The sequence below is a fragment of the Coloeus monedula genome (genome assembly GCF_965178545.1).
Source record: "Coloeus monedula genome assembly, chromosome: 31".
Classification (NCBI taxonomy): Eukaryota; Metazoa; Chordata; class Aves; order Passeriformes; family Corvidae; genus Coloeus; species Coloeus monedula.
Genome location: NC_138811.1, coordinates 165,608 through 187,049, shown reverse-complemented (window position 1 = coordinate 187,049; position 21,442 = coordinate 165,608). Strand labels below are relative to the sequence as shown.

At 70.2% G+C, this 21,442-nt stretch overlaps 6 protein-coding genes across 11 annotated transcripts; 4 read left to right on the top strand and 2 right to left on the bottom strand.

Moving 5' to 3' along the window:
• Positions 1 to 90: 90 nt before the first annotated feature.
• DHPS (deoxyhypusine synthase) lies at positions 91 to 2,402 on the top strand. Of its 2 annotated transcripts, XM_082299471.1 has the most exons (9): positions 91 to 334; positions 415 to 576; positions 875 to 996; positions 1,079 to 1,175; positions 1,287 to 1,373; positions 1,457 to 1,562; positions 1,649 to 1,752; positions 1,842 to 1,967; positions 2,052 to 2,402. In XM_082299471.1, the coding sequence occupies exons 1-9, from the start codon at positions 134 to 136 to the stop codon at positions 2,151 to 2,153; spliced, it is 1,107 nt and encodes a 368-aa protein (XP_082155597.1). In that variant the 5' UTR covers positions 91 to 133; the 3' UTR covers positions 2,154 to 2,402. The 2 variants fall into 2 exon arrangements, with proteins under 2 accessions (XP_082155597.1, XP_082155598.1); XM_082299472.1 differs by lacking the exons at positions 91 to 334; positions 415 to 576 and adding an exon at positions 637 to 678.
• Positions 2,403 to 2,444: 42 nt separating this feature from the next.
• On the bottom strand, positions 2,445 to 4,244 carry WDR83 (WD repeat domain 83; the record flags this gene model as incomplete). The annotated part of the gene is made up of 9 exons (XM_082299301.1): positions 4,006 to 4,244; positions 3,736 to 3,856; positions 3,549 to 3,654; positions 3,413 to 3,461; positions 3,198 to 3,324; positions 3,057 to 3,124; positions 2,860 to 2,968; positions 2,668 to 2,782; positions 2,445 to 2,597 (listed from the first exon to the last, which is right to left on the bottom strand). Exons 1-9 carry the CDS (start codon positions 4,106 to 4,108, stop codon positions 2,445 to 2,447), a joined length of 951 nt encoding a protein of 316 aa, XP_082155427.1. The 5' UTR covers positions 4,109 to 4,244.
• WDR83OS (WD repeat domain 83 opposite strand) lies at positions 4,231 to 5,047 on the top strand. The gene is made up of 4 exons (XM_082299302.1): positions 4,231 to 4,300; positions 4,411 to 4,516; positions 4,762 to 4,859; positions 4,940 to 5,047. Exons 1-4 carry the CDS (start codon positions 4,266 to 4,268, stop codon positions 5,004 to 5,006), a joined length of 306 nt encoding a protein of 101 aa, XP_082155428.1. The 5' UTR covers positions 4,231 to 4,265; the 3' UTR covers positions 5,007 to 5,047.
• Positions 5,048 to 5,827: 780 nt separating this feature from the next.
• Positions 5,828 to 12,227, top strand: MAN2B1 (mannosidase alpha class 2B member 1). Its single transcript, XM_082299357.1, has 23 exons — positions 5,828 to 6,140; positions 6,490 to 6,663; positions 6,884 to 7,077; positions 7,689 to 7,821; positions 8,127 to 8,269; positions 8,476 to 8,592; positions 8,661 to 8,743; positions 8,826 to 8,946; positions 9,045 to 9,123; positions 9,203 to 9,312; positions 9,394 to 9,501; positions 9,583 to 9,699; positions 9,776 to 9,958; positions 10,113 to 10,210; positions 10,299 to 10,416; positions 10,507 to 10,625; positions 10,702 to 10,803; positions 10,882 to 10,969; positions 11,061 to 11,141; positions 11,215 to 11,430; positions 11,504 to 11,653; positions 11,885 to 11,987; positions 12,065 to 12,227. Exons 1-23 carry the CDS (start codon positions 6,062 to 6,064, stop codon positions 12,160 to 12,162), a joined length of 2,814 nt encoding a protein of 937 aa, XP_082155483.1. The 5' UTR covers positions 5,828 to 6,061; the 3' UTR covers positions 12,163 to 12,227.
• On the bottom strand, positions 11,713 to 16,921 carry TRMT1 (tRNA methyltransferase 1). Of its 4 annotated transcripts, none has more exons than XM_082299358.1 (18): positions 16,686 to 16,921; positions 16,034 to 16,286; positions 15,685 to 15,740; positions 15,481 to 15,596; positions 15,213 to 15,400; positions 14,735 to 14,850; positions 14,554 to 14,666; positions 14,323 to 14,471; positions 14,167 to 14,250; positions 14,002 to 14,071; positions 13,790 to 13,924; positions 13,618 to 13,703; positions 13,294 to 13,402; positions 13,139 to 13,215; positions 12,945 to 13,064; positions 12,565 to 12,676; positions 12,250 to 12,320; positions 11,713 to 11,771 (listed from the first exon to the last, which is right to left on the bottom strand). In XM_082299358.1, the coding sequence occupies exons 1-17, from the start codon at positions 16,705 to 16,707 to the stop codon at positions 12,255 to 12,257; spliced, it is 1,872 nt and encodes a 623-aa protein (XP_082155484.1). In that variant the 5' UTR covers positions 16,708 to 16,921; the 3' UTR covers positions 11,713 to 11,771; positions 12,250 to 12,254. The 4 variants fall into 4 exon arrangements, with proteins under 4 accessions (XP_082155484.1, XP_082155486.1, XP_082155487.1 ...); XM_082299360.1 differs by having other exon boundaries at positions 16,034 to 16,283; XM_082299359.1 differs by lacking the exon at positions 11,713 to 11,771 and having other exon boundaries at positions 12,239 to 12,320.
• A 120-nt stretch (positions 16,922 to 17,041) lies between these two features.
• Positions 17,042 to 20,802, top strand: NACC1 (nucleus accumbens associated 1). 2 transcript variants are annotated; one of them, XM_082299425.1, is made up of 6 exons: positions 17,042 to 17,122; positions 18,216 to 19,105; positions 19,503 to 19,679; positions 19,755 to 19,860; positions 19,956 to 20,053; positions 20,415 to 20,802. In XM_082299425.1, the coding sequence occupies exons 2-6, from the start codon at positions 18,235 to 18,237 to the stop codon at positions 20,672 to 20,674; spliced, it is 1,512 nt and encodes a 503-aa protein (XP_082155551.1). In that variant the 5' UTR covers positions 17,042 to 17,122; positions 18,216 to 18,234; the 3' UTR covers positions 20,675 to 20,802. The 2 variants fall into 2 exon arrangements, with proteins under 2 accessions (XP_082155551.1, XP_082155550.1); XM_082299424.1 differs by having other exon boundaries at positions 19,503 to 19,860.
• The last annotated feature ends 640 nt before the right edge of the window (positions 20,803 to 21,442 follow it).

The window sequence follows — 21,442 nt, the reverse complement described above, 5'->3', positions numbered from 1 at the left end:
GAAAAGGCGAGCGGGGAGGCTGAGCAAAGATGGCGGCGCGCAGGCGCACGGCGGAGGGATCGCGCAGGCGCACGGCGGGGGGCGGGGGGGGCGCGGCCTAAGATGGCGGCGCCCTGAGCAGCCTGGCCGAGCCATGGCGGCCCCGGGAGAGGCGCCGGGAGAGGCGCTCCGGGCCGTGCTGCGGCCCAGCGGGGCCCTCCCGGCCGAGGCCCTCCCGGTGCGCGGCTACGACTTCTCGGGCGGCGCCGACCACGCGGCGCTGCTCCGCTCCTTCCGTACCACCGGCTTCCAGGCCACGAGCTTCGCGCAGGCGGTGGCCGAGATCGAGCGGATGGTGCGGCCCGGGGGGGATCGCACCGGGAGGGCGAGGCGGGGCCCGGGCTCGGTGTGACGCCCCCGGTGTCCTCCCCGCAGATCGCGGCCAAGCTGGAGCCGCTGAGCGCGGAGCAGCGGGAGCGAGCGGCCATGGCCGGGCCTCGGCCGCCCTCGGGCTGCACCATTTTCCTGGGCTTCACCTCCAACCTCGTCAGCTCCGGCGTCAGGGAGAGCATCCGCTACCTCGTGCAGCACGGCATGGTGACAGGGGGACAGGGGACAGGGGGACAGGGACAGGGAGAGCATCCGCTACCTCGTGCAGCGGGGGACAGGGGACACCTGAGAATGGCGTGGGGACACTTGGTAATAATGTGGGGACAGTGAGAAGGGCGTGGGGACATTGGGCACCGCAGGCAGTCACGGGGTCCGCTGTCCCACTTGCCCCATGGCCAGGAGCCCTCAAGGCCTTGGGGTGTCCCGAGGGGGTCCCTGTGAGGTTCCAGGGGGTGGGGGTGGTCGCACACGGGTGTCCCCGAGGCGCTGACCCTGCCCTGGGCAGGTGGACGTGCTGGTGACCACGGCCGGGGGGATTGAGGAGGACCTGATCAAGTGCCTGGCGCCCACCTACATCGGGGACTTCAGCCTGCGGGGCCGGGACCTGCGGGAGAACGGCATTAACAGGTCTGGAGGATAACCATGGGGGGCTGGGGCCACGGCTGGGGCCACCTCAGGGTCACCTCGGGGTTGCCTTGGGGTCCCTCAGGATCGGGAACCTGCTGGTGCCCAACGACAACTACTGCAAGTTCGAGGACTGGCTGATGCCCATCCTGGAGCGGATGGTGGACGAGCAGGACACGCAGGTGAGGGTGGGGGACTCCAACCTGGGACCCCTCAGCGCTGGGAGGGAGCTTGGGGGTCCCTGGACACCCTGCGGCGCCCCTGGCCAAGGTTCCTGAGCTGGGTCCCTGCAGGGCGTGCGGTGGACGCCATCCCGGATGATCGCCCGGCTGGGCAAGGAGATCAACAACCCCGAGTCCATCTGTTACTGGGCCCAGAAGGTACTGGGGGGGCACTGGGGGGCTCCGGGGGGTGTCACCGTGGGTGCCAGCGGCTGTCACCACATCCCCCCATCCCCCCACAGAACAACATCCCGGTGCTGAGCCCGGCGCTCACCGACGGCTCCCTGGGGGACATGATCTTCTTCCACTCCTACAAGCGCCCAGGGCTGGTACTGGACATCGTGGAGGGTGAGTGTCCCCTTGGGGACTCCCCAGGGTGCCCCAGGGGATTTGGGGGTGCCCTGAGGGCGCCCTGACCAGCGCTGTGTCCGCAGACCTGCGCCTCATCAACACCCAGGCCATCTTCGCCCACAAGACCGGCATGATCATCCTGGGCGGGGGCCTGGTCAAGCACCACATAGCCAACGCCAACCTCATGGTGAGGGGACCCCTGGGGCGGGGAGGGGGCTTGGGGCCCCCCGCGGTGGGGAGGGGCCGGGGGGCTCACCCAGATGTCACCCTCGGCAGCGGAACGGCGCCGACTTCTCCGTCTACGTCAACACGGCGCAGGAGTTCGACGGCTCCGACTCGGGCGCGCGGCCGGATGAGGCCGTGTCCTGGGGCAAGATCCGCGTGGACGCCACCCCCGTCAAGGTGGGGGGGGCCTGGGGGGTCGAGGGGGGAATTTGGGGGGCACAGGGTGGGGGTTTTCCCCCCTGACCCCCTGCCCTGGGCCAGGTCTACGCCGACGCCTCGCTCGTGTTCCCGCTGCTCGTGGCCGAGACATTCGCCCGGAGCGCCGACGCCTTCCCGGTGCCCGCAGGGACCTCCGAGGTCTGAGGGACCCCCCTGGCTCAGCTTTGGGGGTGCTGAGCCCCCCCACCTCTGCAGGGGCTCCCGGCTCAGTGCTTCCCACGGCGTGGGGGACAGTGGGGCGAGTCCCCCTGGGGGGGGACAGGGGCCCCCCACACCTGCACCCCCCTGTCCGAGTGTCCCCCCTGTCCCCAGCGCCCCTCCCTGCCCGTTCCCCTCCCCCCAGCGCTCGTATTTATTTATTTCAGCTCCCAATAAAGCACGGCAGGGTCTCCACTCGGGGTTTATTCTTTGTCACCGGGGTCCCCCCAGGCCCCGTCAGGTGTCGGGGTCCCCCTCGGGCTGGAAGGTGTCCTCACGCCACAGCGTCACCTGGCCCTGGGTGGCCACCAGCAGGCAGGGCAGGCGTGGGTGGAAGGCCAGCGACTGCACCACGCCCTGGCCCACGGGCAGGCTGAGCGCCAGTGAACCCTGGGGGGACACCGGGGGTCAGGGGGGGTCGGGGGTGTCCCCAAACCCCCCCCCCCGGATCCTCCCTCACCTCCACCAGGTTCCAGAAGTAGACGTGGCCGTCCTCAGAGGCGCAGCCCACGTGTGTGTCCTGCTCATTCAGGACGCAGTCCAGCCTGTACGTTGTGCTACGGTGACCTGTGTATCTGGGGAGGGGGACACGGGGTGAGCTGGGGGTCCCCCAAACCCCCCGGAGAGCACAGGGTTTCGGGGGGGGCCGTACTCGCCCAGCAGCTCCCCCGTGTCCTTGTCCAGCAGCCGCAGCGTGGAGTCCAGGCTGGCGGCCAGCACGCACTGCCCGTCCTTGCTGAAGCACACGCTGGTGATGGGGCCTGGGGGCACACGGGGAGTTTGGGGGGTCCCGCGGAGCGCCCCCAGCTTTGGGAGTCCCCCCAGGGCCCCCCCACGGGCCCCACTCACTGCCGATGTAGTCGGAGCAGAGCTGCCCCGTGCGGAGGTCGTAGCGCCGCACCCGCCCGTCCACGGAGCTGCGGGGAGGGGGGAGGTTTAGGGGGTCCCCAGTCCAGGGGGTGCCCCGATGCCGGGGGGCTCGTTCCTCACCCCGTCAGGATTTCGTGGGATGAGAGCTTCACGCTGGAGATGCCGTCCTTGGCCTCATCCAGCACCTGGATGGGGTCGGGGCGGCGGGAGCGGCAGTCCCAGCACCGCACCGTGGAGTCTATGGAGCCTGGGGGAAAAGAGGGGTTCGGGCGAAAAAAAAGGGGGATCAGGGTGGGAAAACGGGGTGCAGGGTCTCCCCCAAACCACTCCCTCACCAGACACGATGACAGTGGCTTCCTCGTTGAACTGGACACAGTTCACCTTCTGTGGGAGAAGCGGGGAATCAGTGCCTCGCCCCCCACGCAGGATCCCAAATCCCCCTCCCCAAACCGCCCCCCGTTCCCTCCTCACCCCGGCGTGTCCCCGGTACTTGCGGACCACCTGCCCCGTGGTCACGTCCCAGAGCGCCACGGCCTTGTCGGCGCCGCCGGAGCAGATCTGGCTGTTGTCGAAGGACCTGGCGGGGCGCGGGGGGGGGTCCCGTGAGCGCGGTGGGGGCTCCCCGCGGCGGGCAGGGGTCCCCAAAGCCCCTCCTTACCCCGCGGCGTCCAGCACCTCGTAGCCGTGGCCCTGGTAGGTGCGCAGGGCTGTGCCCTTGTGCGGGTTCCAGAGCTTCAGCGTCTTGTCACTGCCGCACGTCAGGCAGTAATTCCCATCCGCTGCACGGGGGTGAAGGGACGTGACCCCCAGGACCCCGAAACCGGCACCCCCTGCCCGGTTCCCCCTCTCCACCTCCGCGTCCTGATCTCTTCCCCCGTTCCCTGTTTCCCGTCGGTACCCCCGGTCCCTCCGTTCTCCGCGGTCTCACCGTTGAACCGGGCGGCCCGCACCGCGCCCTGCCCGCACTGCAGGGTCCGCACCCGCTGCCGGGGCAGCTCGGCCTGGGCGGGCCGCGGCCTCGGGAACGCCATGAGGGGACCGGGACTGGCACCGAGGCCGAGGATGGGGCCGGAGGCGGGACCGGGGCTGGCACCGGGGGCCGGGGATGGGGCCGGAGGCGGGACCGGGGCTGGCACCGGGGGCCGGGCCCCTTCCGGCGGCGGCGGAAGAGGCGGTGGCGGCGGGGCGATGGCGGACCCGCGGAGACCCGGCAAAGTGGCCAGGTGGGACCGGGAGAGGGAGAGGGGAGGACCGGAGAGGGGCCGGCAGAACCGGGCAGAGATCAGCGGCATCCGCGGGGGTCCCGGCTGACGGAGCCCCCTTCCCCCGCCAGGTACAAGCCCCCGGCCACCGAGACCAACCCGGCGCTGGAGGACCCGACCCCCGACTACATGAACCTGCTGGGGATGGTGTTCAGCATGTGCGGGCTCATGCTCAAGGTGCGGCGCGGGCGGCACCGGGAGCTGCCGGGGGGTACCGGTACCGGGATCGGTTCTGAGGGCAATTCGGGGGAAGGGAGGCACAGAGAGAGCCCCTGGCGGGGCTCAGGGCCATTCCCGGCGGATCTCAGGGCTCTCCGGAGGTCTCCTGCCCATGCCGGGGGTCTCCAGGGGATCTTGGGAGTCTCAGGCCCCATCGCCGTGGGTCCCCCGGGGGTCTCACGGCGGTGTCCGGGGGTCCCCAGCTCAAGTGGTGCGCCTGGATCGCCGTTTACTGCTCCTTCATCAGCTTCGCCAACTCCCGCAGCTCCGAGGACACCAAGCAGATGATGAGCAGCTTCATGTGAGTGCCGGGGGATCCTGGGGGGTCCCGGGCCGGGTTTGGGGGGGTCTCTGACATCTGTGTCCCTCCCCCCCCCCCAGGCTCTCCATCTCGGCCGTGGTCATGTCCTACCTGCAGAACCCCCAGCCCATGTCCCCGCCATGGTGACGGGGGCTGGGGGTCCCCGCGGGGGCAATAAAAGGGGGTCCTGGCACTGGTGTGGTCTGTCTGTACCTGAACGGGGGTGACGGAGCCCCCCAGGAGAGGGAGGAACTGGGAGGGGGAGTCCTGGGGGGCTTTCAGGGGGAGTCGGGGGGATCTGAGGAGGGTCAAAGAGGTGTTGGGGGGGTCTGAGTGGGATCAAAGTTATCTCGGGGGCATCTGAGGGGTGTCCCAGGGGAGTCGGGGGGCCTGAGGGGGCTCTGAGAGCCGAGCGGGGACTGAGGGGGGCTCTGAGGGGGGCTCGTCGTGGGCGGGGCCTCGGGAGCCGCCACCGTTCATTGGCCACTGGTCGTTTCCCGCCGTTGCCAACGCCCTCCCCGAGAGCTGTCAATCACGGCCGCTGCTTCTCCTCATTGGCTCCCGTCCGTTGTCGCTTCCGGCGCCCGCCCGGCGCGGTCTCCTTACGCCCCGCCCCCACGGGCAGCAGCGGCGAATCAGAGCGCGCGGCGTGCAGCAGCGCCTTTTCCCGGCCGCCCATTGGCTGGAGCTAGGGACGGGGCGGGGCGAGCTCGCGGGTCATGTGAGCGTGCGGTCACGTGACCATGGGTGTCATGGCGGTGCCCGGGGCGGCGGCGCTGCCGCTGCTGCTGCTCCTGATCGGGGCGGCCGCGGGCTGCGGGTACCAGGTGGGACCGAGGGGCCGGCGAGAGAGAGACTGGGGGGGCCGGGATAGCCTGGGGACATCGGGAGGGACGGGGGGCACCGGCGTGTCCTGGGATAACGGGAACTTGAATGGACTTGGGGTCACCGGGACGGGCTGAGGGGACACCGGATCGCCCTCAAGAAAGGGGAACTGGAAGAGCTGGGGGCACTGGGATGCACTGGGCACTCTGAGAAAACGGGAACTGGGGCCATTGGTTTTGCCAACCGCTTCCGGAGCCCAACGGCCCTCCCGGGGCAGCGGCGGGGGGATCCCGGGGCTGTTCCGGGGGGTCCCGCGGGCCCAGCCCGGTCCGAGCCCCCCCCGACCCCCCCAGTCGTGCCCCCCGACCCGGCCGGACATGCTGAACGTGCACCTGGTGCCGCACTCGCACGACGACGTCGGGTGGCTCAAGACGGTGGACCAATACTACTATGGGGGTGCGTGGGGACAGCGGGGACACGGCGGGGACAGGGGGGACACGGCGGGGGGACAGCGGGGACACGGCAGGGACACAGGGAGGACACGGCGGGGACAGGGAGGACACGGCGGGGACAGTGGGGACACGAGTGGGACAGGCCACCTGCGGGGAGGTGACGTCCCCAAGGCCGCTGTGCGGGCGGGGGTGGTGTCACCTGAGGGGGGGACACGTCCCCCGTGCTGCGGGGGGGCTGGAGGTGACGTGGGGGGGGGTCCAAGGGTCGCTGAGTGACACCGTGTCCCCCCCGTGCTGTGACCTCCCCCATCCCGAGGGTTTTGGGGTGACCCGGTGCCCCCCCGTGCCCCCAGTGCGGAACCGGGACCAGCACGCAGGGGTCCAGTACATCCTGGACTCGGTGGTGGCCCAGCTGGTGGCCGTCCCCTCCCGGCGCTTCGTCTATGCCGAGGTGGCGTTCCTGGCGCGCTGGTGGCAGCAGCAGGACGAGGCCACGCGGAGTTTGGTCAGGGAGCTGGTGCAGGAGGGTACGGAGCGACTGGGGGGGACTGAAAGGGACATGGGGGGCACTGGGAGGGACTGGGGGGGGACAGAAAGGGATGGGGGGGACTGGGAGGATCGTGGGTGTCACTGGGGTGGGGGTCTGGGGTCTCTGTGTGACCGTGGGGGACTTGCCCAGGGCTGCACCTCTGAGAGGTCCCCAAGACCTGTCCCCTGAGGGGTTTTGGGGTGCTGTCCCCCCCCCAGGCCGGCTGGAGTTCGTGGGGGGGGGCTGGTGCATGAGCGACGAGGCCACGACGCACTACGGGGGGGCCCTGGAGCAGCTGGCCCTGGGCCGGCGCTTCCTGCGCCGCGAGTTCGGGGCCTGCGGCACCCCCAGGGTGGCCTGGCAGATCGACCCCTTCGGCCACGCCCGCGACCTGGCGGCCTCCTTCGCACAGGTGGGTCAGCCCAAAACCCCCCCGGCACCCCCGAATCGCCCTCGGTATCCCCAAGCCTTTCCTGGCACCCCCAAACCCCCCCTGGCACCCCCGAATCGCCCTCGGTATCCCCAAGCCTTTCCTGGCACCCCCAAACCCCCCCTGGCACCCCCGAATCACCCTCGGTATCCCCAAGCCTTTCCTGGCACCCCCAAACCCCCCCTGGCACCCCCGAATCGCCCTCGGTATCCCCAAGCCTTTCCTGGCACCCCCAAACCCCCCCTGGCACCCCCGAATCGCCCTCGGTATCCCCAAGCCTTTCCTGGCACCCCCAAACCCCCCCTGGCACCCCCGAATCGCCCTCGGTATCCCCAAGCCTTCCCCTGCACCCCCAAACCCTCCCCTGCACTCCCAAATCACCCCAGCACACCCAAATCCTCCCTGCCCCCCAAAACCTTCCCTGGCACTCCCAACCTCCTCAGCCCCCCCAAACCCCCCCTCCGTATCCCCAATCACCCCCCCCAAACCTATTTAGGGACCCCCGCAGTGACACCCCTGCAGATGGGGTACAACAGGCTGTTTGTGGGGCTGTGGGGGCCTCCAGTGACCCCCATGACCTGGTGCCCCCCCAGATGGGGTACGACGGGCTGTTCGTGGGGCGCGTGGACCACCAGGACAAGTGGGCACGGCTGCAGCGCCGGGAGCTGGAGCTGCTCTGGAGGGGCAGCGCGAGCCTGGCCCCCCCCCACGCCGACATCTTCACTGGTGACCCCCCGGGCCCCCCAAACTGCCCCCTGTACCCCCCTCCTGCCAGTGACCCCCCGGGACCCCCAAACTGTCTCCTGCCTGCCCCTCCCTATCCTGTCCCTGCCATCCCTTCCCAAGGCTTTGTCCTTTGTCCCCATCCCTGTCACCTCCCGTGTCCCCCACCCCTCTCCCCTGGCCCCATCCTGTCCCCAGGGGTGTCCCCTTCCCATTTCTCCCTCTCTGTCCTGTCCCAGCCGTGTCCTCAGCCCCATCCCCTGTCCCCCTGGCCGTGGTGGCCGGGGAGGTGACAGCGCTGTCCCCAGGGATCCTGCCCAACGTGTACAACCCCCCTCCCGGGCTGTGCTGGGACCAGCTCTGCACTGACCCCCCCGTGGTGGACGGCGACGGCCCCGAGCGCAACGTGGACTCTGTGGTCACCTCCTTCCTGGAGGCTGCGGCCACCCAGGTCCTGTCAGGGGGTTAAAGGGGGGCTGGGACCCCTGAGCGGGGAAAATTCGGGGAGCCCTGAGGGAGTGGGGGTCCCTGTCCTCCAGGATGAGGTTCCCAAGGGTCCTTGTACCTCCTGGGATAGGGGGAATGGGGGTCCCTGTCCCCTGGGGTGGGGTTCCTGGCTGTCCCTCGGTGTCCGAGCTGCGTCCTTTCTGTCCCCAGGCCCGGCAGTACCGCACCAACCACATCCTGATGACCATGGGCTCCGACTTCCACTACGAGAATGCCCACCTGTGGTTCAAGAACCTGGACAAGCTCATCGCCCACACCAACGCCCGGGTGAGGGGCTGTCCCCAAAGCCCCCCTCGGTGTCCCCAAGCCCCCGCTGACCCCCCCTTTGTCCCCAGCAAGCCAACGGCAGCCGCGTCCACGCCCTGTACTCGACGCCCTCGTGTTACCTGCAGGAGCTGCACCGGGCCAACCTCACCTGGTGAGGGGGGACTGAGGGGCTGGGGAGGGGCCGAGGGCTGGGCGGGCTGGACAGACGGACGGACAGCTGGGATGTCCCCCAGGCCCCTGAAGACGGATGATTTCTTCCCCTACTCGGATGGGCCCCACCAGTTCTGGACCGGTTACTTCAGCAGCCGCCCGGCACTCAAGGGCTACGAGCGGCTCAGCAGTGGCTTTCTGCAGGTGGGGGGCACCTGGGGACTCCCCGAGGGCGTGGGGACCACCCCAGGGCTTGGGGATCCCCTCGTGGGCACCCCCTCAGATCCTGATCTCCCCCCCAGATCTGCAGCCAGCTGGAAGCGCTGGCCGGACCCTCCTCACGGGACGGTCCCTACGGCCCTGGGGACAGCTCCGTGCTCCGTGAGTGCCTGGGGGACACCTGGGAGGGACCTGGGCACCCCCAACCCCCCCCCCAACACCCCCTTTTTCCCTCCCCGAGGCGAGGCCGTGGCTGTGGCCCAGCACCACGATGCTGTGTCCGGCACCGAGAGGCAGCACGTGGCCAACGACTACGCCCGGCAGCTGGCCAAGGGCTGGGACAGCTGCCAGGTGAGCCCCTGGGGGGCAGGGGAGGGTTCTGGGGACAAGGGCAGGGCTGGGTGTGACCCCAAATTCCTGCGGCCCCCGCAGGTGCTGGTGGCCAACTCCCTGTCCCTCCTGGGGGGCACCAAGGGCCCCTTCGTGTTCTGCAACGCCCTCAATGTCAGCGTGTGCCCCCTCAGCGAGACCACCGCCCACGTGAGCACCCAGGGGGGTTTGGGGGGGTTCTGGTGGTCCCCAGGGACTGACACCCCCTCTGTGTGACCTTCCCCCCCCCAGTTCACTGTGATCCTCTACAACCCCCTGGCCTGGGGCGTGGCCTGGCCCGTGCGGCTGCCGGTCAGCGGCACCTCCTACGCCGTGAGTGACCCTCAGGGCCAGCCTGTGGCCAGCCAGGTGAGCCTTGACGCCCCAAACCTCCCAGTATCGCCCCCCCAAACCCCCTCTGTGACCCCTCACCTGTCCCCCCCAGGTGGTCCCGGTGTCCAGCGTGACGCAGAGGCTGCGGGGCGGTGCCGGGGGGGCCCCGGGGGAGCTCCTGTTCCAGGCCTGGGCCCCCCCCCTGGGGTTCAGCACCTTTGTGGTGAAGCAGCTGAGCCCACGGTCCCTCCCCAAGTGGCCCTCGGGGGACCCGGAGCCACAGATCCAGAACGAGGTGAGGGGACATCAAGGGGGACACAGATTTGGGGGGGGTCTGGGGGCTCCCTAGATGGAGGGGATGAGCCCCAGCTCCCAGTTAAACCAGTTGGGGGGTGACTGGGTGGCCTGGGGGGGGGGCTGACCTGCCGCTGTCCCCCCGCTGACCGCAGCACCTGCGGGTCCTGTTCGACCCCGTCACGGGGCACCTGCGCGAGATCCAGAACTTGGCCAAGGGCTTCTCGCTGCCCGTGTTCCAGAGCTTCTACTGGTGAGGCTGGGGACACTCCTGGGGGTTTTGGGGGGGTCCTGGCTGCAGGGAGGACCCCCCTGACCTGCCCTGACCCCCCCCCCCCCAGGTACAACGCCAGCGCCGGGGACGCGCTGAGCCCCCAGGCCTCAGGCGCCTACATCTTCCGGCCCAACGCCTCCGCGCCCATCCCCGTGGCCAAGCGCGCAGCCACGCGCCTGCTCAAGGTGGGCAGGGGGTCCCGGGGGGGGTCCCTCGGGTTTGGGGGGGGGGGGGGGGTTTCCCGATGTAGCTGAACGTCCCCGTGTCCCTCCCAGACTGCGCTGGTGCAGGAGCTGCACCAGAATTTCTCGGCGTGGTGCTCGCAAGTGCTGCGGCTGCGCCCGGGGCAGCCCTACCTGGAGCTGGAGTGGACCGTGGGGCCAATCCCCGTGGGGTGAGTGTGGGCAGGGGTCCCGGGACCCCTGAACTCCCCCGGGGACCCCCTGGTGACACCGCTCCCCCCTCCCCAGGGACGGGCTGGGCAAGGAGGTCATCAGCCGCTTCGAGACCCCCCTACACACGGCCGGGCGCTTCTACACCGACTCCAACGGGCGCCAGGTGCTGCAGCGCAGGTGAGGGGGCTCAGGGGATCCCCGGGACCCCCCCAGGGGCTGAGCGGGACCCCCGTGACGCCCCCTGGGCCCCCCCAGGCGTGACCACCGGCCCACCTGGAACCTGAGCCAGAGCGAGCCCGTGGCTGGAAATTATTACCCCGTGAACACACGGATCTTCATCAGGGTAACGAGCTGGACACAGCTGGGCACAGCTGGGGCTGGACATAGCAGGACACAGCTGGGCCACACCCCTCACTCCTGTTCCCCCCGGGCAGGACCAGAAGGTGCAGCTGACGGTGCTGACCGATCGCTCCCAGGGCGGCAGCAGCATCCTGGACGGGTCCCTGGAGCTCATGGTGAGCTGGGGACGCCGGGGGGGGGACACCCCGCGGGAGGGGACACCTGTGACACCGCCCGCGTCCCCTCCAGGTGCACCGACGGCTCCTGAACGACGACAACCGGGGAGTGGGGGAGCCGCTGGACGAGCCCGGCGAGGACGGGCGGGGCCTGGTGGTGCGGGGCCGGCACCGGCTGCTGCTGGACACGGCGGCAGCCGCAGCTGACCAGCACCGGCCGCAGGCACAGGAGATGGTGACGTCCCCGTACGTGGTGCTGGCACCCGGCTCGGGGCCTCACCTGCGCCAGGTGAGCGGGGAGGGGGTCACCGGGACGGGTGAGGCGGGCAGGGGTCTCCCTGCTCACCGCCCCCTCTCCGCAGTTCTCGGGGCTGCGCCGGGCACTGCCCCCCAACCTGCACCTGCTGTCGCTGGAGCCGAGGGGCGCCGGGAGCCTCCTGCTGCGCCTCGAGCACCTCTTCGAGCGCGGGGAGAGCCAGAACGGCTCCCAGCCCGTCACCGTGGACCTGACGGTCAGCAACGGGGACAGGGCTGGGGGTCCTGGGGGTCCGAGTCCCGTTTTGGGGGTCCTGAGGCTGCCCTGGGGGGTCTGGGACAGCTTCCAGGGTGCCCCTCCCTCACTCGGCCTGCCTGGGGTGGGGTTGGGGAGGGTCTGTGCCAGCTCCCCCCACCCCGGGCTGGGCTCTGGGGTTTTTGGGGTGGCTCTGGGGGGTCTCTGACACCCCCCCCCCCCCCGTCCCCAGACCCTTTTCTCGGCCTTCACCATCACCTCGGTGCGGGAGATGGCCCTGGGTGGAGACGTCCCCCTGCAGAGCGTGTCCCGCCTGCTCTGGACCACGGCCACAGGTACCAGGGGGCTCAGGGGGCTGGCAGGGGGGTCCTGGAGGTCCCAGCCCCTCCTCACACCCCTCATGCCCCCCCAGGCACCCCCAAGCCCCCCCCAGTGCGCAGGCTGGACCCGCGGCGGGTGCGGCTGGAGCCGATGGAGATCCGGACCTTCCTGGCCTCGGTGCGGTACTGAGGGCCTGGGGAGGGGCCGGGGGGGCCCTGAGCCACCCCCCCCAACCCCAAAAAAAGTGCATTAAAAACCCCCCGAGTTTGGTCAGACCTGGTTTAATGGGGGGCAGCCGGGGGGGGCTCGTGGGAGTAGCAGCACTGGTCACCTCGGGGACAGCTGCCCTGTGGGCGAGGGACAACATGGGGGGGGCTGGCACCTGCCCCGAGACCCCCGATCTGCCTTCACAGCCCCCTCCCATATTCCCAGCCATCCCCCCCTTATCCCAACCCCACTTTTATTCCCAAATCCTCCCCCCTTTTCTTTTTTCTCCCAGACCCCTCTCTGTTTCCCGACTCCCCCCATGCTCCTGGACACCCCCTTTATTCCCAGATGGACCCCCCCCAATATTTTGGGGCCCCTTCCCACCTCCTTGAAGCGTTTGCAGGGGAATTGTTTCAGCCCAGCCCCATCCGGGCGCTGCCTCCGCTTGTTCTGGAGCCGCTCCCGCTTCTCCTGCAGGGACGGGGAGAGGCCCCCCCTGGGAAGGCCGGGAATGAGCTGGGGACCCCTGGAAAGGGGAGAGGGACAGGGGCATCTCCCCCCAGAAAGAACCAGAGCAAGGGATTCATCCCTTCTCCTATTTTAGGGGGGTTTGGGGGAGAATTTTGGGGGTCCTGAGGGAGTTTGAGGTGGTTGTGGGGTCTTGGGGGGGGTTTTCCCCACTCCGAGCACAAAAAAGGGGGGAATGTCCCCCTTGGGAAGGGTGGGGGGCACCTGAACCCCTAAAGCAGCCCCCCAGAACTCACCCTGCCTTGGCCCTGGCCTTGGGACCCCAAAAGGCCTCGGGGTTCTCGGGGAATCGCTTCAGGCCGCGCTTGCGGGAGCCGGGGTTGGCGTCCTCGTGGAGGGCGAAGGAAGCCTGGAGCCTGGGAGGGGGAAAAGGGGTGATCAGGGGGGCCTGGGGGGTATCAGGGGGGTTTGGGGGGGTCTGGGGTCCTACGTGGGCTCCACTGCGAGGATCCGGGCAGCCGGGCTGGAGTCCTGGAGCCGCTCGCGCTTCACTGGGTGGAGCTTGGCCTGGGAAAAGTGGGGAAAAGTGAGGAAAAGTGGGAAAAGGGGGGTGGGAAAGGGGGAGTCCCCGAGCCCCCTTCTCACCCAGCAGCGCATGATGTCCCAGAGCACGGCCGGCGGCGCGTCCGTCTTGACGGCGTTGCGGCAGGCGTGGGACAGCGAGACCCGGAACCCCGCGTGCAGCAGGGCTGACCTGTGGGACAGCGGGGACCCCAAAATCGCCAGGGGGTTTGGAGGGACAGGGTGGGGCTGGGGGGGGGCCAGAGGGGGTTGGAGGGGGGCAGGAGGGGGTTTGGGGAGGTCTCAGCCTTAGGAGATTTGGGGTTCCCTGCAGGGGGTGGGTTCCCAGAGAGGACTTAGGGTCTCTGAAGGGATTTGGGTTTCCCTGAAGGGGTTTGGGGTCCCTACCTGAGCTGCAGCAGGGACGGGGTGTTGCTGCGGATGGTGCTGCTCAGCCCGTCCAGGGTGTAGTACAGGGGGACATCGCTCAGCTCCTGCCCCACAGGCAGCCCCACGGTCACCGCCAGCCCCGCATTTGGGATCTGGGGTGTCCCCCCACACCGTGTCCCCCCGTTGTCACCTCGGCGATGACGCTGAGCATCCCCCGCAGCCGCGGCTCCGTCGAGAAGCGCCCGGGGCTCCGCTCCAGCGCCGCCAACACCCCCTCCACAAATGCGGGGTCGTGCAGGGGCTCGGCCCACACCGGGCCCCCCACCTTGAGAGGGGAAAAAAAGGGGGTTCAGGTCCTGAATTTGGGGTGCCGGGCTGGGGGGGGGGTGGCACCGCACGCACCTGGTGGCGCTGGTGGCAGAACTCACAGGTGGGACCCACAGGTGGCCCCGTGGCCGCGCTGTACTTGAACCTGGAGGGGGGAGATGCAGGGTCACAGTCCCACAAAGGGTCTTGCGGACCCCCAAAGGGTCTCAGGAACCCCCAAATCCCTTGGGGGGGCCGTACCCGCTGCCGTGGCTCGTGGCCCTGCCCAGGCGCTGCAGGTGGTGGGAGCCGCAGCCCACGCAGTGGAACACCAGCGCCTGCTTGCTGCGGGGAAACGGAGTCAGGGCGGGTCTGGGGGGGTCAGAAACCCCCAAAACCCCTCCCCCCAACCCTCACCTGGCCGAAGCCTTGACCTTGGCCTGGCCCGTGAAGACCCTGACGAAGACACGCACGTAGAAGTCGGCGCTGACCGACAGCAGCGGCACCACGAAGCGCTGGTAGCAGTTGGCGCGGAGGTCGAGGCTGTGCAGGATGATCCGTAGGGCCTGGCAGGGGACAGCGGGGACACGGGGCATGTGGGACACCCCCTCGTGCCCCCCCTGGACAGGGGGACCCCCCAGCACTGACCATCTCGTGGCAGAACTTGCCCTTGAGGGACACGGCGCCGTATTTGCTGTAGCAGGTCTCCGCGCTGTTGCCGGCCATCACCGCCATGTCCGTGCAGGTCACGCAGAGCAGCCCTGGGGAGTCGGGGTTCAGGGGGGTCCGGGGGGTCGTGGGGGGTCCCCAAAAGCCCCCCCAAACTCACCCCCCTCGCTCACGGCCTGCACGGCCGCGTCCAGGAAGGGCGCAGGGCTCCCGTAGGGGTCCAGGTCGATGACGTCGAACGGCTCCCGCTCGGCCTTGCTCTGGTACATCAACATCCTGGGGGGGACACGGGGGTGTCACGGCATCCCCACAGCCTCCACGGGGACTCTCAGCACCCCCGTGGGGACCCTGGAGCCCCTAGGACACCCCCAGCCCTCATGACCCCCCTGGCTGCCTCTGCCCTGCTTGGGGGACAGGATGGTCCCTGACACCCCTCAGGGACAGCAGGACTGGTTCTGGGAGGCAAAAGGGTCACGGGGACCCCCCTAAACCCCCCCAGAGGTCCCAAATCTGGGCAGGAGGTGCTCCTTAACCCCCCTCCCACAGGGACACTTCGGGGACACTCCCAGCTCAGCCCCGAACTCCCGGACGCTGCTGGGGGGGGTTCCCTCCCCGTTCCCAGCGGGATTTGGGGTTACCTGGCATCGGCCAGGCGGGGCGTGACGAGGTCCCCGACGCCGTTGCGAGCCACGTTGCGGGCCATGAGCGCGGCCGCCCGCGCAGAGCAGTCACTGGCCACGATGGCCCCGAGCCCCGGCACCTCCCGGGCGAAGCGGACTGAGCGGAGCCCTGAGGCCGCCAGGGCCTCCAGCACTCGCAGGCCCCCCTGGGGGGCACAGGGGGGGTTTCAGGGGGGTTTGGGGGGAATTTGGAGCTCCCCACCGGGCCCCTGAACCCCCTGCACACCTCACAGGCCTCTCCCGGCCGCGCTGTCCGTGGGGTCTCGGGGGTTGTCTGGGGGTCCCCGGCCTCGGGGGGGTCCGGGGGGCTCCCCCCCAGCTCCTCCTCGCCTGGAAGGATGACTGGAAAAGAGGAGGGGGCTGAGGGAGAGCCCTGGGGACCCCAAAAATGGGGTCTGGGGGGGAAGGAGGGGGACAGAAGCCGCTGTACCCCGAATTCCTTTGGGGCGCAGCTGCAGCCGCGCGAATTCCGTCAGGACGGCACAGCTGGGGGGGGAAAGGGGGGTGTCAGGGATCCCCTGGGGGGGGGAGTGACACCCCAAAACCTCCCCCAGACCCTCCAGGGCAGCCCAGAGCCCCCAGAATCCTCCTGGGATAACACGAGGGTATTCCCAGGACACTCCAGAGCCCCTCGAGATTCTCCAAGGACCCCCCATAACCTTCTCAGGACACCTCCAAGGCCCCCCAAATTCTCCCGTGACAACACCGAGACCTCCCCAGAGTGCCCCAAGACTCCCCGGGGCTCCCCAGGACCCTCCCGAGCACCCCCCCCGGCTCACGTGAGGTCGCGGTTGAAGCCCTGCACGGGGTTATAGAACACCTCGTTGGCGCTGGGGAAGACGATGGTGGCGCGGCCCTCGGTGATCAGCGTCTCGCCGGTGCCGGGGGTGCCCCCCTCGCCTTGAGGGGGTCCCGCCGACCCCTCCGGGGACGCCCCCGAGCCCGGCGGGGTCGCGAAGCCGTTGGGGGAAGCGCCGTCCATGGTGGGGGGGAGCAGGAGGCCTCTGCGGAGGGTCCTGAGGGCGGCAGCTGCTGGGGGAGGGGGGTCACGGGAGGGGTGCGGCCGCACCGGAGCGGTTTTGGGGAGAAAAACGGGGCGGTTTGGGCTCGCCCCGAGAGGGCGGGAAAAGGGGAGGAAACCCCCCAGGAAAAGGGAAGGAAGAGGCGGGGAACGGGAGGGGACGAGCCCCCCGCGGGCAGGGGGGAAACACGGGACCCCCGTGAGGAGGGGGAGACCCCCAAAACGGGACCGGGGGGGTGACACCGCGCCCCTCCTCCCCCCCCAGCACGTGGCGCGGGGCAAGGCCGGGGGATTAAACCCCGCCCCCTCCGGGTCCCGCCCCGGTGTCGTCCCCCGAGCCCTCCGGCCCTCCCCGTGCCCCCCGCCTTGTCCCCCGTTGTCCCCGTGTCCCCCCCCCCCCCCCCGCTCACCCGCGCGCGCCGCCCCGCGCATCCCCCGCACCGCCCCTCACATGGGCGCCGCCATGTTGCACCGGTCACGTGACGCCGGCGGCCGCACCGGGCCTGAAAACCTCCGCCCGCGCCGCTAAAACGCGATCTTCCGGGGGTGCCTCCCGGCAGCGCGGGGAGGAGCCGATCCCGCCGGACCCCGCCCGCGGGGCGCGGTGGGTCAGGAACCCGCGCGTTTCCTGCGCGTTCCCCGCGAGTTTCTGCGTCCCCCACCCGCCAACTCCGTGTGGGCACCGGGGGGTGGATGATTCGGCGCTCGGCTGGTCGCGCAGGCGCGGGCGGCGCGCTCGGCACTCGGCTGGTCGCGCCTGCCGCACAATGAATGGCCGCTGAGCGCGGCGGCACCGGGAGCGGCTCCGGGAGCGGCCGCGGCCCCAGCGCAGCCCCCCCGGCCCCCGGTAAGGCGGGGACCCCCCGGCCCCGCCCCAAGCCCGCCCCCCGCCCCCCCGCACCGGTTCCCCGGCCCCACTTCCTTCCCGCCCGGGCCCGGTGCACCACCCCCCCCCCCCCCCCGCCGCCTGTTCCCCCGGGCCTGCGGCACCTCCCGCCCCCCCCGCGCTGGGGATCCCCCGGTTCGCCCGGGATGCCGCCCCTTCCGCCCCCGGTAGCGGGGGGGCTGCTGTGTCTGTACCCCCCCTGCGGGGTTTGGGGTCCCCCTGTTGCAGCCCTCCCTCGACTGGGGACTTAACGACGCCCCCCACAAAACTTGGGCCCCCCCCCCCGTTGTCACCTCTGAGGGTTCGGGGGTCATCTCCCCTCCCCCGCTGGAGCCTGGGGGTCTCCTCTGTCCCCAGGCCCGGGAGCGGGGTCCCCTTTGATGACCCCCCCCGTGTTTTGGGATTCCTCTGCTCCTCCCCCCCACCAACTGGGGGATTTATCGACCCCCCCCCCCCGGAATTTGGGGCTCCCGGGACTGGAGGATCCCGCCCGTTCCCCCTCGGAGGGCTTGAAGGTCCCCCCAGTCCCCAGGCCAGGCTTGGGGCCCCCTTTCTTCTCCAAATGGGGGGGCTCCTTGTGTCCCCCCCCGCGAATTTTCGGGCCCCCTTTGTCCTTCGTGCCCCGGGGGGTCCCAGGCCTGGCCTGCCCCCCCATGTCCCAGAACTGGGGACCCCTCAGAGCCCCCCCGGCCTTGACAGAGACATCCCCCCCGTTCTGAGAGGGGTTGGGGGGAGGATTTGGGGTGACCCTGGGTTGGGGGCTTTGTTTGACCCCTGTTCTTCCTCTGTCCCCGTCCCTCCCGGTGTCCCCCCGTGTTCTGTCCCCTTTTTTCTGTCCTGTGCCTCGCTCTGTCCCTGCTTTGCTCTGTCCCCTCTGTACCCCACCTGTCCCTGCCCCATTCCTGGTGTCCCTGTCCCCACATGTTCCACCCCGTTCCCTGTGTCCATCTCACTCCCCGTGTCCCTGTCCCCACGTCCCTGTCCCCACATGTCCACCCCGTTCCCTGTCCCACATCCCAACGTCCCCTCCCTGCCCCGTGTCCCGGCCCCGCAGGCCCCCCCCGGCCCCCGCCATGGCGCAGACGCTGCAGATGGAGATCCCCAACTTCGGGAACAGCATCCTGGAGTGCCTGAACGAGCAGCGGCTGCAGGGACTCTTCTGCGACGTGTCCGTGGTGGTCAAGGGCCACGCCTTCAAGGCCCACCGGGCCGTGCTGGCCGCCAGCAGCTCCTACTTCCGAGACCTGTTCCACAGCTCCAAGAGCGCCGTGGTGGAGCTGCCGGCAGCCGTGCAGCCCCAGTCCTTCCAGCAAATCCTCAGCTTCTGCTACACCGGCCGCCTCAGCATGAACGTGGGCGACCAGTTCCTGCTCATGTACACGGCCGGCTTTCTGCAGATCCAGGAGATCATGGAGAAGGGCACCGAGTTCTTCCTCAAGGTCAGCTCGCCCAGCTGCGACTCGCAGGGGCTGCACGGCGACGACACGCCGGGCTCGGAGCCGCAGAGCCCAGTGGCCCAGACCTCGGCGGCGCAGGGCTGGGCGGCCGCGCTGCCGCTGGTGTCGCGGGTCAAGACGGAGCAGGGTGAGCCCGACGGCGTCCAGTGCACCTTCGTGGTCAAGCGCCTCTGGGACGGGGCCCCCAAGGATGCCGGTGGCAACGGCAGCCGCAAAATGGCCAAATTCTCCGAGGCGGCACCGCGCCCGCCGCAGCCGCCCGGCACCGCTGCCGCCCCGGCCCCCGCACCTGCCCCGGCGCCCGGCGCGGCCGCTGACCAGACCAGCCCCGGGGGCACGTCCAGCGCCTACACGAGCGACAGCCCTGGCTCGTTCCACAACGAGGAGGATGAGGAGGAGGACGCGGGTGAGGAAGGCTCGGACGAGCAGTACCGGCAGATCTGCAACATGTACACCATGTACAGCATGATGAACGTGGGGCCCGCAGGTGAGGAGGCCCTGCCCGCTTTTGGGGGGTGGATGTGAGTTTGGGGGACAGGTGGGGACACGTGCAGGGGTGTGGTCAGATGAGACCCCGCCCCATTTGGGGAGTGGCCAAAAGGTGGGCAAGGCCTGTTGGGGCTCCGTCTCCCCCCCTCCCCCCCTTGTCACCCCCGAGGGCACATCCAGAGACCTTCCAAGGTTCAGGGTGGGACCCCCTCACTGTCGCAGTCTCCGTGTCCCACTCACACCCTTCTTGTCCCCCGTGACCCCCCGGGGTGGCTCCAGTGACCCCCCAAAGGAGGTGACCCTCCACAAGCAGCCCCTCCACACCCACATGTGGCAGGACCGGGGCCCATCCCCCGGGTCCGTGGCCCCCCCTGTGACCCCCCGTGCCCCCCCAGCTGCAGAGAAGGTGGAGGCCCTGCCCGAGCAGCCCCCCCCCGAGCCCCGGGCCCGCGCCCGCCTGCGCCAGGACCTGGCGTCGCTGCCGGCCGAGCTCGTCACCCAGATTGGCAACCGCTGCCACCCCAAGCTCTACGACGAAGGCGACCCCGCCGAGAAGCTGGAGCTCGTCACCGGTACTGGGGCGGGCAGGGGGGAGGGTCCCGCGGTGTTCTGGGGCCCCGCTGACCCCCCCTGTGCCCCCTCCCCAGGCACCAACGTGTACATCACGCGGGCGCAGCTGATGAACTGCCACGTCAGCGCGGGCACGCGGCACAAGGTGCTGCTGCGCCGCCTCCTTGCCTCCTTCTTTGACCGGTGAGCAGCCCCGGGGGTCCCCCCTGCCCCGAATTGGGGTCTGGAAGGGTTTTGGGGGGCTGGGGGGGTTCAGCCTGGATTTTGTTCCCTTCCAGGAACACGCTGGCCAACAGCTGTGGGACCGGCATCCGCTCATCCACCAACGATCCCAGCCGGAAGCCGCTGGACAGCCGGGTGCTGCACGCGGTCAAGTGTGAGTGGGGGGCACGGGGGGACCCCTGGGGGCTGGGGGGGCAGAGGAAGGGGGGCTCTGACTGGGAACAAGGGGCTCGATGTTGGGGGACACACTGGGGGGAGCAGGGAAGAGGGGAAATGGGGCCAAAGGGGGGACCCCAGAGAGGGGACAAGGTGGGACAGGAGTGACCTCAGGGAGGGCATGGGGGGGACACAGAAGGGCACAGGAGGTGACCCCAGCGAGGCACCAACACCACCAACCCCCCCACCCCCACATTTCCCACCCAAACCTCTCCCCGTGCCCCCCTTGGTGGGCACTGCCACACTCGGGGTGCCCCGGGCCACCCCACGATCTTGTCCCCACGTGTCCCCCCCGCCAGTTTACTGCCAGAACTTCGCACCCAACTTCAAGGAGAGCGAGATGAACGCCATCGCGGCCGACATGTGCACCAACGCGCGGCGCGTGGTGCGCAAGAGCTGGATCCCCAAGCTGAAGCTGCTCATGGCCGAGGGCGACTCCTACACCTCCTTCATCAACGACACCGGCAAGCTGGAGCCCGACATCATGGGCCCCGAGCCGCCCTTTGAGGCGGGGGGCCCCGAGCCCGAGGGGGGGCCCGCAGGGGAGGGGCTGCAGTGACCCCCGGGGACTCCCCCGGTGGGGAGGGGAGGCTGCGCTGGGGAGGGGGTGGGGACTCGGCCCTAAACTGGGGGACCCCCCCCCAGGTGCAGCCCCCGCCCCCAGGAGTAGGGAACCCCCCCAGAGCCACCAGTGAGGGCGTAGGGACCCCCCCAGGGGCAGGGAACCCCCCCCATGGGGAGGGTCCCTCCAGCGAGGACCCCATGAGGATAAAGGGGGACCCCCCACAAGGGGCAGGGTCCCACCAGCAAGGGACCCATGTGGTTTAGGGACCCCCCCATGGGGCAGGGACCCCCCCAAACGGACCCCTCAGGGGCAGGGACCCCACAGCGGGGCCCCGGTGGGTCCTGTCCCCCCCCCGCGGCCCCCGCAGCATTTGGGGTTTGGGGGAGGGCGGCAGCGTCTCGGCACAAGCGCGGCTGCCCCCCCCCAGCATTCGGGGGGGTCTCAGCTTGGGGTCTCCCCAGGGCCCCCCCCGTGCGCCCCCGTTCCCCTCCAGGGCCACTCTGTCTCTGCATGTGTGTCCCCCCCGTGTCCCCCCCTGTCCCACGTCCCCCCCACCCCGGGGACCCCCATCGCTCTGGGCAGCCCCTACAGCCCCCCCCCATGTCCCCCCTGTCCCGTGTCCTCCCCCCATCGCTCTGGGCAGCCCCGCTGGCCCCCCCAGCATGTGTCCCCCTGTGTCCCCCCCCCCGGGGCCAGAGTGTCCCCAGGTGACCTGCAGCCCCCCCGCCAGGTCACTTGTCCGTGTGCGTCCCCAGGTGTGCG